The 13,845-nt window shown below is 51.1% G+C and overlaps 2 protein-coding genes across 11 annotated transcripts in view; one reads left to right on the top strand and one right to left on the bottom strand.

The window, feature by feature from the left end:
• The window catches only part of KIF9 (kinesin family member 9), a 39,451-nt gene that overhangs the window by 10,667 nt on the left and 14,939 nt on the right, over positions 1 to 13,845 (bottom strand). For all 10 annotated transcript variants that reach the window (XR_012489577.1, XM_074312464.1, XM_019724003.2 and 7 more), the window contains 8 exons: positions 11,166 to 11,249; positions 10,964 to 11,056; positions 10,069 to 10,216; positions 8,897 to 8,961; positions 6,435 to 6,512; positions 2,703 to 2,771; positions 1,830 to 1,934; positions 629 to 684 (listed from right to left, as the gene is read on the bottom strand). Coding sequence is in view for 9 of the 10 variants with exons in the window: in XM_074312464.1 (XP_074168565.1) it covers positions 629 to 684; positions 1,830 to 1,934; positions 2,703 to 2,771; positions 6,435 to 6,512; positions 8,897 to 8,961; positions 10,069 to 10,216; positions 10,964 to 11,056; positions 11,166 to 11,249 (698 nt within the window). In the remaining variant the exon portion in view is untranslated. The remainder of the gene's footprint in view (positions 1 to 628; positions 685 to 1,829; positions 1,935 to 2,702; positions 2,772 to 6,434; positions 6,513 to 8,896; positions 8,962 to 10,068; positions 10,217 to 10,963; positions 11,057 to 11,165; positions 11,250 to 13,845) is intronic.
• Positions 6,479 to 13,845, top strand: part of KLHL18 (kelch like family member 18) — a 73,787-nt gene continuing 66,420 nt past the window's right edge. Inside the window, exons 1-2 of the mRNA XM_074312468.1 lie at positions 6,479 to 6,567; positions 9,283 to 9,379. Of these exons, the coding sequence (XP_074168569.1) occupies positions 9,308 to 9,379 (72 nt within the window). The 5' untranslated portion in view covers positions 6,479 to 6,567; positions 9,283 to 9,307. The remainder of the gene's footprint in view (positions 6,568 to 9,282; positions 9,380 to 13,845) is intronic.

Below are 13,845 nucleotides of genomic sequence, written 5' to 3'. Positions count from 1 at the left end.
CCAAATCTGCAGGGCCCACCCTATGTGCCAGGCACATCTGCTCCAAGATGACTTTAGCAAGGACTGTAAGTGAGCCTGCCTGGGGACCACGCTTCTCCGCCTCTCACAGGCCCTTTGGAATCACGTGATCAGCGTCTGTGCTACCACCCAGCATGAGTCACTCAGGCTGCAGGTATGTGTGCGCCCAAATAACCCGCAAATGCCTCCTGAGGTGGCGGTGGGGGAGCAGGGAGGATGCATGATGTCCCATTCTGGCCATGCTCAGGGCTGACACTCCATGAAGACCTCCGATCCAACTGATGAACTCAGGAAATCATCCACCAGGGACCGCTTCCTCTCTGAGCAGCCCTCAGAGGGACAGCTGTCCTCCCCCTTCCTTCCCTCAGAGGAAGGGAAGGGCAGGAGGATCTGAGAGCTCGGGGGCAGAGACTGTCGGGGACACTAGGGGCCTGGGCACGCCCCGTGGACTCTGATCCGGCTCCTCACACAGGAGAGACGCCACTCTGTGGGGCACCCACAGCCTTGTAACCCTAAATATGGAAGCTGAGGCTTTGGGGGTGTGCGTGGAGGCTGCATCCAAACCACAGGAAATGAAAATGGCGTCGGGTGGGTAGGGAGGGTCCCTTACCTCAGAACCACCCGGAACTGGTTGAACACTTCCTGGATCTGTCTGAGGTTAATTATCTGGAGGGAAGAGAGCAAGGCAGAGGTGAGACCTCGGCACCCCAGGACCAAGGCCAGAGATCCTCGTTAGCAGAGAAACCAGGATCCCTGGGCTTACCCGCTGACCATCTGTCTTGAGAACAGGACATTTGCAAACAGACTCTCAACAAAGTGGCAGTGTAAGCCCGTCTTGATCTGATTAACAGATTTCAAACTAAGTATTTACTGAGGCTATAAAAATCACCTTTTCTAAGTGAAGATCTCTATAAAATTAAATTACTCTCTAGTTCTTGAAAATCATAAGAAAAAAAATTTTAATAAAATTTCTTGTCCTCAGCTCTTTCCTGCTTCCAGAAGGTTCTGTCATGAACCTTTCTGTGGGTATAGACACATACATGCCTGTGCCTGGAGGAAGACCTTCGGCCTCCCTCTTGGTTCTGCAGCCCACAAGCATTACCCTTGACCAAGGGTCAGTCTGGGGCTGCCCTTGCTGGGAAATCCCAGCTGCCCACAGTAATATGGTGGGAGGGGTCTGTCCATGCAGCTCCCCGATGAAGGGTTGCTGGCCTGACTGAAGAAACAGAATGCTCTTTCCCCCCTGAGGGCCCTTCCCTGGGTGGCTGCTGTCTCTTCCTCCTTGGCCCACTCCAGACTCCCTGGGGGGGTCTTCCTTACAGACAGACAGCATGTCCACCATCCTTTGACAGCCTCAGTCTATTTGCCACAGCCAAGCACCTGAGGTGCTGCAGCTGAGTTCATCCCAGCTCAGTTTCTCTCCCCACTGTACAGGCGAGGCCACCAAAGTACACGAGGGGATAATTTTGCTGAAGCCGCTTCCCAAGGAGACAGCTGATCTGGGATTCAATCCAGGGCAGCCTGGCTCCACAGCCCGTGCTCGTGCCCCAGTAATGGATCACCTCCTGTGTGTTCAAGGCTGCTGGTCCCTCTGTGAGGCACCCACAGCCCTGAAACCCTAAATACGGAAGCTGAGGCCTTGGTGGGCTAAAGGGACCCTGAAGCCAGCGGTCCAGCACTACCCACGTTACGCCCATGGCACCCACTCAGTGTGGGGTTCCAAGGCAGGCAGGCACAGCACAGCTGGGTACACCTGGGACAGGGAGGCCCAGGTTGGCTGGGCATGGGGGCCCCGAGGAAGGAATCCTTACGTCGATCTCATCCAGCGTCCCCGCCAGGTACCTCCGCACCTGGGAGTTGATCTCGGCAATCTGGATTTCATCCATGGCGTCGTAGTTCACATGGGTGCGGTTGGCCTGGGAGGAGGATCAAGAGCATGTGCATGAGTTTGAAGTACCGGAGGCCGAGTAGGGGGAGCAGGGGCCATTCTGAGGTCCAAGGAGGGGAGCCTGGCCACAGGCCCTGGCTGCCCAAGCCAGCTCCATTCCCATCACCATCACATCCTGGCGGAGACAGACTGTCTCACAGGCCAGGAGCTCCGGTCAGTAAGGGACAGCTCGGTCAGGGAGCGACGGAAAGGCTGCCCAACAGGGGCCTGCCACCAGGCCACGGGGTTCTGCTGGTTGAGTTTTAGCATGCTCCAGGATGAGGCCCATGGGAGGGAGGTGGCTGCCCTGTCTTGAGGCCCTTCTGGACCAGGCAGGTACATCCTGCCACCGGACTCCCACGCCCACCCCTGCCCACATTGGCCCCTTGCAGTGGCCCCTCTGCCACCTCCCTGGACCTTGCTCCATCATGTTGTCTGCCCTGTACTCCTACCTGCCAGGCCCCTGGTCCCCTGCCCTTCCTCCTCCTGTTGCCTACCTCTGTTCTCAGACCATCTGCAAACCCTGCCCACCAGGCCTCCCTGGGCCCTCAGCCCCTCTGTCCCCCCAATCTTCGTTTCCCCAGTCTCCCTGCCTACTTGGCCCCATACCTATCTGGCTCCCCCACTCCCCTTTGCCCATCCAGCATACCTACCCTGCCCCCTCTGTGCCCTCCCCACCTAGTCCTTCTGCCCCCCTGGTACCCTGACACCAGTCCCTCTAGCATTTTGCCACCTCATCCCTCTTCTAGCCCCTTACCAGGCTGTCATGGATGGCTAACTCCTGCTTGAGCAGTGCCAGCTCCTTCTCCAGGTTCTTGACCATTCGCTGCCAGGAAAGCAGGGAGGATAGTCAGAGAGGTCACCCTGCCTCTCCCACTTCAAGCCCACCATTCCCCACCTGTGCCTGGATACCCTGGCCCTTCCTGGTAATCCACAGGGTATGAGCTCAGCACCTGGACAGTTCCCTCCCCATAGGTGACTTTTTCCCAAATGGGGTGAGTTGAGGGCCTGAGGGGGCCTCCGCGGTCCCCGGCCTCGGCCTCTTACAGCAGAGGGGAATGGAACAGAGTAAGCACAGGTACACCTAGGGCCCCCTCAAAGCCCAACTCCCGGGAGTTCCCAGGATATTTTCAGGGTACCATGGTAATGTCCCTCTTGGTGCAGCCCACGCCTCCAGAATGCTTTGCATACACGGCTGTACCTTTTACCCTCATCCTTCCCAACCACTGCACAAATGTGTCACCTTTCTCCACTGATAATCATGTGGGTCACCTCCAAGTTATTGCTGCTACAGAAAATGCTGCAAGAACATCTTTGTACTTATACCTCTGTGTCCTTATAGGTTTCTGTAGGATAACAGTGATCTCTGAGGCTCTAAGGATCTGCCCCCATTATCTTTCCTACCGCTCTCCCCAGTTCACTCCACTCCCACCAAATTGGCATACTCCCGCCTCCGCGTTGCCTGCCCCCTCTGCCTGGGACCCTCTTCCAGGTATTTCCATGGCTCCCTCCCTCAACTCCTTCAAGGCTTTGTTCAAAAGCTTCTAAGTCAGGCGCACTTCAATCACCCGAGGTAAAACTACAAGCCCCCCACCCCCACACCATTCTTTAAAAATCTTGCTCTAATTTTTTTCATAGCACGTATCACCAACATACCCTAGAGCAGCAGCACTGTCGAATAGAACTTTCTGTGATGATGGACATGTTCTCTATCTGTGCCACGAGCCAAATATAGCTATTAAGCACTTGAAATGTGATGAGTATGACCAAGGAAGTGAATTTTAAATTTTATTTAATTTTAACTAAGTAGCCACATGTGAGTAAGGGCCAATGTATTGAACAGTGAAGCTCTAGAACTTACCGATTTTGGTTTGTTTAAATGCTTTTTTTTAAAGAAAAGTACATATTTAAGGTGTACGACATGATGTTTTGATTAAGTGTATGTAGTGAAATGATTACTGCCATCAAGTTAATGAACATATATGTCTCCTCACCTAGTTACCACTTTTGTGTGTGGTAAGAGTATCTGAGATCTGCGGTAGCGAATTCCCAGTATACAATACAACACTATTAAATACAGTCACCATCGGTACATTGGATCCCCAGAACTTATTCATCTTATAACTGAAAATTTGTACCCTTTGACCAACATCTCCCCATTTCTCGGCCCCTGCCCGCACTCCTGGCAACCACTGCCCTACTTTTCCCTCAATGAATTTGACTTTTTTAGGTTCCACATATAAGTTGAATTGTGCAGTTGGTGTTTTTTTTCTGTGTCTGGCTTATTTCACTTACCATAATATCCTTCAGTTTCAGCCATGTTGTCGCAAATGGCAGGATCTGGAATTGACCTATTTCTTATGTTAATTATATCTATCTCTTCCACCCCCAGCAGACTGTCAGCTCTTCAGAGATTTGTGTTTCTGTTTGTACACTAATGCATTCCAAGTGCTTCAAAAAGTGCCTGGTACATAGTAAGCACTCTAAAAATTTAGGTGAATGAGTGCATAACACATTCTAGCAACAGAATTGCTCAGTCGTTTTACATTATTTGATAGATACTGTCTGAGCGCCTTTCGTGTATGAGGAACAGGGATTTTATGCTGAGAACCTTTACTGTGAACAGGGCTTCCTTTAGTTGTCAAAAATGGCCACTGGAGGGAGCCCCTGCCAGCTGGATCCTGGGACAGGTGACAAAACTGTGTGACCAGTCCACAGCAAGGGGTGGCTCTGTGGCAATTCAGGGCACAAAGTCTGGTACCTGACCAGGGTCCATCCTGTCTGTCCCTCTGGGCAGCACCAAGATGGTCTCCTTCAGGTGGGCTTCCATGAGGTGAACAGGAGAGGCTGGTTGGCCAGTCCCCTCTCGTCCTCATCCCAGCTGAGGGATCTCAGCTCTAGGTATGCATCATGCCCCGGCTAGGAAAAGTCTGCCTGAGCTGTTGGGGGTCCCCAGCTGGATGACTCTGTACAATGTAGTACAGGGAACCCGGCTTAGACCTCTGGACCAGTCAGGGGATGTGGGGAAACGGGCCATCTGCTCCTACGGGTCACCAGCCTCCCTGTCACATCCTGACAGCATGGCAGCCACTTCTCCTAATGCCTGGCAGTTTAGTGGCCTTAACTTGCCCTTTTCAAAACACAGGGCTGGAGCAGCAAACCCCACAGAATAGGATCTGGTAGCACCTCCTGGCTGACCAACTCCCTTCTAAAACTCAGGAGCATTTTCTGGATGGAATGAATGCCTTGGAAATAGCACAGACTCATGTAAGTACCCTGGTGGTCAGGTGTTTTCATCATAAACATAATGAGGATAATTCAGGGAGCTCTGCTTAAGTCCCGCACAGGCTGGAGCAGCTCTCGGCCTGGGAAGTTTCCCAGTTGTGACCCCACCTCTGCCTGCAGGTGTATTTCCTCCTGGCAGAGTAGGATACCCCAAGCCTCTCTTTGCTGTCTGTTTGTGCCAGTGGCTCACCACCTTTACGCCACCAATGCAGGGGCCAGGGCTCTTAACCACAGAGCCAGTGGTTCTCAAAGTGTGGCTCCAGAGCAGCAGCAGCAGCAGCGGGGAACAAACAAGAAAGGCGAATCCTCACACCCCAGCCCAGAGTGACGGAACCGGGAACTCTGGGAACGGGGCCAGGGACCTGTGGTTTACAAGCCCACGGAGTGACTGATGCCGGCTCAAGTCTGAGAACCACTGCTCTGAGCTCTGCTCCCTCCTCAACCTCCAAACCATGGTTAGTCCCACAGAGCCACAGGGACTCGTTTTCCTTCAGGATTTAGAATCTGGAAAGTTTGACTGGTTTGTCACGAGCTTAGCGCATGCATGACTCCATAAGCACCTAAAAGGAAAACCAAATGACTGGTAAACGTGTTTTCACTTTACTACATGTTGCCAAATGCTCTCCACAGCGGCTGTATCCAGGATACTCTGACCAGAAATGGAGAGGCCTTCCTGTTTGGGCACATCCTCACCATCATCGGGCATTGTCAGAAACATTCAAAGTTTTACTAGGCTTAGGGGGAAGTCCCACTAAGGTGTAAAGGTGCATTTCCCCAATTAACGGTGATGCAGAGCACCCCTCTGGTTGGTCAGCTCAGTTGGCTGGGAGGGATCACTCAGGCCGGGAGGAAGGCGGTTCTGCAGTGACAGACGCAGTGAGCCTGAGCGATGGCCCACGTCGTTCAGCTCAGAGCCAGTGAGTGCTCAGGAACGCTTTGCACCGAAGCCCAGGGTACTCAGTGGCCCACATGTGAACTGGGTGGGGGCCTGACCCAGCCCTTTCGTCTTTGTGGCAGCCCAAGAGTGTCTCCAGGGACTCAGAAGATGGTGGCCTATCCCAGAGTGGAAAGGGACTGACCCACATGGCATGTTTGGTTGAGGCAGGAAGGGAAGCCAGGCTTGTGGGGGCCAGGCTTGTGGGAGCCAGGCAGCGAACCCACACATCGTCCCCAGTGAGACTCCCACCCACACAGCCCTTAGTACCTCAGCATCATACTTTTCGTTGATGGCAGGCTCAGTGGTGACCAGCTTCATCCTGCTGGCGAACCGCAGTGAAGACAGCTGAAAACACATCACACAGACCTCTACATTGTTGGCCAGTTACTTAGGAGCAGAGGTATGTGCAAAACAGGTAAAAGGAATGCTAAATCCCTGTGTGGAGGCACGCTCCCAAGTGGACTGCGGGGTCTCCTGGTCCACAGAGGGACGTTGGGGGGCGGGGGGTCCTGTGAGTCCCTCTGGAGGGGCAGCCAGCCAGGGGTAATTACAGCTGCAGGCCCATGCTGCAGCCACACAGGCAGGTGTTTGGGAAACAGCCCTCACACTGCCGCACTGACTGATGTACACGCGGGGTGGAGGCTGCTCCCTGGCAGCGGGAGCAGCCAGTGGTGACACGAGGCTGGCCCTGAGAACCCAACGTCATACCATGCTGGGCTGACAGGGGCGCCCAGAAACAGGGAAGCGGACTTGCAGGGGGATGGGTACCCAGAAGTGGCCCAGAGGAAAGACAGACAGGGCTCTTCTTTGAGCCACAGCCGTTTCCTACTCAAACCCTGTGACGGGCTTTGGTGGTTAAGCTGACCAACTGCAACTTCAGGTCCTGTAACTTCTCTGCAGTCGGCAGACGTGCCTCACAGGGTCACTGGGAGACTTAGCGACGAGGTGTGTGATGTGCTCTGCACAGAACTGGCCCAGGAAGAGCCCCCCGTCATTACAGTTGGAGTTGCTTCTGTGTGGGGTGAAATCACTCCCCTGCTCCAAGCACAGCAGCAGGTGTGGTCACGACTCCCACACACACATGCAGAGTCACTGCATAAAGCAACGTGATCCATGACAGGGACAGTTTGAGTCTTAACACCCCCATATGCCTTTGTCCCAAGCCCCTGAGACCCCTCCCGCAGCTCCTCGGGGCTCTGTGGGCTCAGTCCCAGGTATGGATCCCGAGTGGTATAGGCACAAGTTTCTGGGGGCGGCAGGTAGCAGGAGGTTGTTTCCTGTGTGGTGACATCTCAGGGTGGGGGTAAGGGGACAGAGGGCCTTCCACTGTCTTGGAGAGCATCTTTCTCAACAAGGCAGCTAGGAGGCCCAATTTCATGGGGCTGCTCTTGGGGTTCGGCCATGCTTTGTTGTTACACCACGAGACCAGGAGGTTCCTGAGGCCTTCCTCTGGGGATGCCGCCTGCACGTCACCTGGAGCTCCCATCCCTGGCCTCCCAAGTCCCAGGGCACAGGGTGTGTCGCAGGAGAGCTACCCCTGGGACCTGGGGTGGTCCCTAGTGCGTGAAGCTGGGATGCCCTGCAAGAGCATCTTTCTCTCCAATATCCCTGGAAATGACCTAGTTGATTCTCCAGATGACTGATGCTTGCCCTAAACATTCACATTTGAAAAGCAAAATGTCTAAGGAGAGCTTTCCAAACCTATCTTATAATAATGGGTGGCCCTTCAGAGGAAGCAGGAGCCCAACTGGGTACCCAGCTGTGTGGGCTCACCTGTGTCAGTGTCTCAGCCTGTATTCTGGCCTCTGGTTTTCATAAGCTTCTTCCCTGCCCGGGTCACCTGTGTCCTGCTGCTGGGTTAATCTCCCTGAGTCACAACTCTGGCCACAGCCCTTTCCTACTCAAAGCCCATGACAGCCCCAGCCACTTGCAGGAGAACAGCCAAGGACTCAGCCTGGCCACCATGGCCCATCCAGTCCCTGCAGTTTCTTCTTCTTCCTCTCCTTCCTGAGCCTACCCCTGATGTGGACAGATGTTCCTGGCATGGACCACACACCTTCAGGCCCACAGTCTTCTCTACCAGGAACAGTTCTGCTTTCCCTGTCACCAAGCCAGCTCAGTGCCCACCCTCCTCACCTCAGAATCAGGAAAAATCCCCCATCCTCTGAAGGACTCCTCCACCTGGGCCTCTCACATTACTCAAGGCCATGGTTGGGAACTCTGAGGCCCAAGGCCATATATGACTCATGTCTACTGAGCTGCCCCCACCACCACCACCTTGCATGTGGCAGATGCTTAAAACCTATCAGTTCACATAGCCTTATAACCACAGCTTGGAACCCCGGGTTATTTTCAAGGTTTTTTAAACGTGTGATTATGAAGAACAAGGAATCAGCTGTCCTTTTTTATTCCAATTCGCAGGAGCAGCACCCCAAGGAGTATAGTCTTTGCCCTACCCCCCAAAGCTGGCTCTCAGCCTCCTCTCCTTGCCAGCCTGCCTCATGCCTTGCCTCTTTCTTGACACAGTTTCTGCCCCTTGGTACTTGGTATTTGGATCCTGGGTGGGGCCCCTCAGCAATTTTGGCTCAGACTCATCCCCTGGATCCCTCCACTCTTGACAATGTGTATGGCTAGTGTGCCAGCTGAGCCAGCCCTGAGCCAGCCTTACCCAGCCCTGCCACCCACGAGGAGGGAGTCCAAACCTGGTAGAATTGGCTGTCTTTACGTACCGTCTCTTCTAACTGGGTGGCTTCTCCATAGATGTTTGTCACGAGGACCATATTGCAATTTCCCCCTGCAGAAAGCAGGACACAGAAGGGCCGTGAACCATGTGGATTTTCTGTCAAGAGATTCCTTGGAGGCTGATGGTGGTCTGTTATGAACTGAATGTTTGTGTGTCCCTCCAAATTCATATATTGAAGTTCTAACACCCAACATGATTATATTTGGAGGTGGGGCCTTTAGAAGGTAATTAGGTTCAGATGAGGTCACAAGGTTGGGGCCCCCATGATGGGATTAGTACCCTTATAAGAAGAGGAAGAGAGACCAGAGCTAGCCTCTCTCTCTCTCTCTCTCTCTCTCTCTCTCTCTCTCTCTCTCTCTCTACCATGTGAAGACACAGTGAAAAAGCAGCCATCTACATGCCAGGAAGAGAGTCCTCACCAGAACCATCCCTGCCAGTCTTTGATCTGGGACTTCCATCCTCCAGAACAGTGAGAAACACATGTCTGTTGTTTAAGCCATCCAGTCTGTGGCATTTTGCTATAGCAGCCCAAGCTGATTAACACAGGGTTAGAGAGCACACATCCAAGGGCGTGTGAGGCTGGGAGGCAAGGGGAAGAGAGGGGCAAAGGGCAGAGGCCACCAGATGTACCTAAAAGAAGAGCGTGGGGACAGCAGAGGAGAGATGATTTGGGGCAGGGGCAGACTTTGCTCATGGTAGCACTCAATTAATGACCAGACACTAATGACTGTGTTATCAGGTCCAACTCAAAAGCCTGGGGACCCAAGGATGACAAGCTCCAACCCCTGCCCCTCTGTGGGGGTGGCTGTAGGTAAACGGAAGATGTCATGGGAGAGGCCCTCCCCCTGGAATCCAGCCACACAAGCAGGTGTTTGGGTCTTCAAGGGGAAGGTTCTGCCAGCTGGTTTAGGGACAAGGGGAAATGAGAAGGTATTCCTGGTAGAGGCTTCAGCAAAAGTTCTGAGGAGTGACCAGCATGGCATTTTGTGGGTAAAAGAAGAGGGCACCGTGCTCAATTCTGCCTTTTCAGGTGTGTCTGAGGTCACTGTGCAAAGGCTGCAGGTAAGTCTGTGCCACCAGAAGGAGCAATTCCATAATCACCAGCAGCAGATATGCCAAGGCTTATCCCTCCTCCCTGTGTACCAACCACACCCTCACCTAACGAGTCCTTCAGGGCGTGGGTGAGCTTGCACTGCCGGAAGGGGATGTGGTCCCTCTTCTGGTCCCCAAGGGCAATGATGGCCTGCTCCAGGAATGACAGCGACTTGTTGATGTAGGTGGCTTCCTTCAGGACTCGGCCCTCAGACTACAAACCAAAGGTCAGTTCCGCGTCAGACCCAAGTGGAGAGGCTGCCTCACTAAGAAGACTGTGGCCAGGCCACAGCCTCCTTCCCAGAACCAGGGTCTTCTCTCAATGTCAAGGGATTGTATTCCATCTTGGGCTAATACTAACACTCATAGGAACACTCGTGCAAATATTTATGTGAATATGAATACTTACGTGAATATTCATACTACTACTCAAGTAAGATTCCCACTAATACGAAGACACATAGGAATATTTATGCAGATACTTGAGCAAATAAGCTTATGAACATTTACTGAAATACACTCCTACAGACGCACGAAGAATGCTCACCTGACTAGTCTTGCGAATACTTATGCTAATACCAACACTCATACGCATATTTATTTGTGATGGAATGCTCATGCAAATAAATAGTCCTAAGAACCATCAGGCTCATATACAGAGGAAAGCCAACACTAGCGTGGAGTATTTACTGAGCACTTACTGAGTGCCTGGCATCTTACTAGGAATTTAGGGGCCATCATCTCATCGAATGTTTATCGAAGTCCTGTCAGTAGGAGCTAGCTGCTCCACCTCTGTTGATTCTGCTTCTCCAGCTCCACAGGGTCAAGCTCACTTGCTCCTCTGTGCCTGAGCCAGGACTGCTCATGAATGCCCAATGAGGGATGGCCCACGAGCATGGCACTGTGCCAGAAACAGGGCCATGGCTCGTGGAGAAGGAACCTCCTGCTCCCCCCCACTTACCCCAGACTTCCCCAGTCTTTCCGAGCCTGCTAGATCCACCAAGTTAATCTTGGAAGTGATGTACTTTTCATCTGATAAGGTCCGTGAATGGGCCTATGAAACATCCAAACAGAGGTTAGAGGGTCAAGGGGAGAAGCTTCCAACTGAGCAGGCCCCCTGAATCAGCTGCCCCTCCCAGGCTATTCAGAAAGTTTACACTTACCTCCACATAGATGGTGAAAATGCTGTGTGACCTGGATGAGTTTTTGTTCATCGTGTGTGAGGCTATAATCCTGTTGGTTTCTCCCTGAAGAAGGCAAATGTGGACAACATTTTGAAAAATTTAAGTAACAAAGCATTTGGGTCATTTCAACTCTACCGACAGCTACACAAATGATCTCCTATCATAGCAGGCAGCCGAGTCTCCCAGGCAAATCTCATTTATAAACTAGTAGAATGGGAGACAAATTGGAGTCCAGGCCCATACTTTCACCTACTGCTAGGGATGTGTGAATTTGTATAGCTTTCTAAAAGCCAAGTGGCAAGAAGAATTAAGAGCCTTCAAAATGTTCATAAATATTGAATCATAAATCAACCTGCATATCCAACAAGTAGGGAATGACCCATCTGTACAATGGAATGCTATGCAGGCAGGAAAATGTTGGCAAATAGTTTTTAAGAACAGAGGGAGGCAGAATCCAATATCACAGCAAACTGACTTTGATAGCACATTAAAAGGATCTTACACCATGACCAGTGGGATTTACCCCTGGGATGCAAGGATGGTTCAACATAAGCAAGTCAATCAAGGTGATACACCACATTACCAGAACGAAGACAAAATCACACGATGCTACAATTAAGGAATGCAAAAGCATTCATAGAAGAAAGGATAAACAGATGCTGCTACCAAGAGGGTAATAACAGTCACTTCCTGGTTGGGGTTTAGGGGTCATTTTTTTTTATATATACAGGTTTATGCTTCCATATTTTTTTAAAGTCAATATGTGCTACTTTTAAAAATTAGGAAAAAATCAATGACTTGTACTTTTAAAGGGAGAGCAGGCCCTTGCCTCTAATTCACAGGATTGGGCCCTGTGACCAGAATACACTTAAAAGAAGGTGTGGTGGAGATGGCTGTTCTTAGAGGAAAAGGGTCCCTGAGAAATGCTATGAATAAGCCCAAAGCAGTGACGCCATGGCCTCTGGAGAGAGTGGAGCCCCCAAAGAGAAGGGGAGGGCCTAGGCTGTGGAGCAGGCCTGGCTGCCCCCCATGGCTATATCTTTACAGCCCTCTCAGTGTCTACCTGTCCTACAAATACAGTGACATTCACCAAGAGTATCAGGGGCCACTTCACCTTTATCCTTCAGTCCCCTCTTTCTGAAGTGCCCTCTTACCTTGTCTTTCTGGCTTCTATTAAACAACCTCTGCAGGCCAGAGAAGTGCCTTTTCCTCCATGAAGAGTCCCCCACCCCGGCCCACATCCCTCCAGGCACCTGTCACTCCTGGGGCACAGCTCTCACTGTATTGTCACAGGTTTATCCCTCTCCCGGCCCGCCTCCCCACGCCACACACACAGTGAGCTTCTTTAGGCCTCAAATTTGTCCTTCTACCATCAGAGCTCAACAAGGATGTGGCCCCGGAAGGCATCAAGGTTTGAGGAATTATTACTGCTAACAAAATGCCTGGTTCAATTCTAAATATGAGCACTTGAGAAATACTAAAAATCATGCTTCTGAACCGCTTGCACTGAGCACTTACTGCATGCGAGGCCCTGTGGTGGGTGCTCAAAATGCCTGACCTCACTTGGTGCAGCCTCCATGGAAAACAATCGGGAGGTTCCTTACAAAATCAAAACTAGACCTACCCTATGACCCAGCAATACCACCTCTGGGTAGTTATAAAGTAAGTTATAGGTAAGTCATGGCATGTAACATACAGCATGGTGACTGTAGTTAATAACACTGTATTGTATATTTGAAAGTTGCTAAGAGAGTAGATCTTAAAAGTTCTCATCACAAGAAAAAAACTGTGTGGTGACAGATGTTAACTAGACTTATTTTGGTGGTCATTTTGCAATATATACAAATATCGAATTACTATGTTGTACACCTAAAACTAATATAATGTTACATGTCAATTATACCTGTTTTGAAAAAGTAAAGAAACAAATGCCTGATCCCATCTGATTCTCATAACAACCTTTTGGGATAAGGTACTATTAGTATTTACTTTACTGATGAGCAAATTAGGGCTTGAAGAAATTAATGATTTGCTCAAGGCTAAGGCTGCATAGCTTGAAAGAAACCTGGGTTTGAGCCCAGGTCCCGCAGTTCCAAGTTCTATACCTTTTACACTGTATCTCAGCCCAAAACATGAAGAGGGCTTCCAGCAAAACAAAGGACTAAGTACTCACAAACCCTCCTACTGAAAAATTCCTAAAGATGATAGAATATTTGCAACTTCCTTTTGAATTCATGGATGAGACTACAAGAAAGTAAGGGCAGTCAGACACAAAGCAGGAGCAGAAGCAGGAATCCAGGAACTAGAAGCAGGAACCAATGCTCTTCCCGCCCTGAGGGCTCCTGCAGACCAGGTGCTAAAGGTAGTCATTCCTGGGTTCCTTGGTGTTTCTCTGAGCAATGAAATCGACATGTCATACAGATAGAGAATATCTCCTTCCCCCCCAGAGCCATTTGCTCTTCACATTCTAAGCGTGGTAGACCTAGAACCACTTGTGTCCTCACCTGACCCCCTCCACTTCCCTTCCCCTCACCTGAGCCATGTGTTCCCATTCAAAGGGAACTTTTCAAAACCTTTCTTTCTCCACCAGAGCCAAAAGCTTAAATTCCAGCATAGAGACCTTCCCCTCCTTTCCCAAGAGAGGATTTGCTTACATTTC

The sequence above is a fragment of the Rhinolophus sinicus genome, linkage group LG10, assembly GCF_036562045.2.
Source record: "Rhinolophus sinicus isolate RSC01 linkage group LG10, ASM3656204v1, whole genome shotgun sequence".
NCBI classification, from domain to species: Eukaryota; Metazoa; Chordata; class Mammalia; order Chiroptera; family Rhinolophidae; genus Rhinolophus; species Rhinolophus sinicus.
Note: the sequence above shows the minus strand (reverse complement) of the source record. Positions and strands in the feature narration are given on the sequence as shown.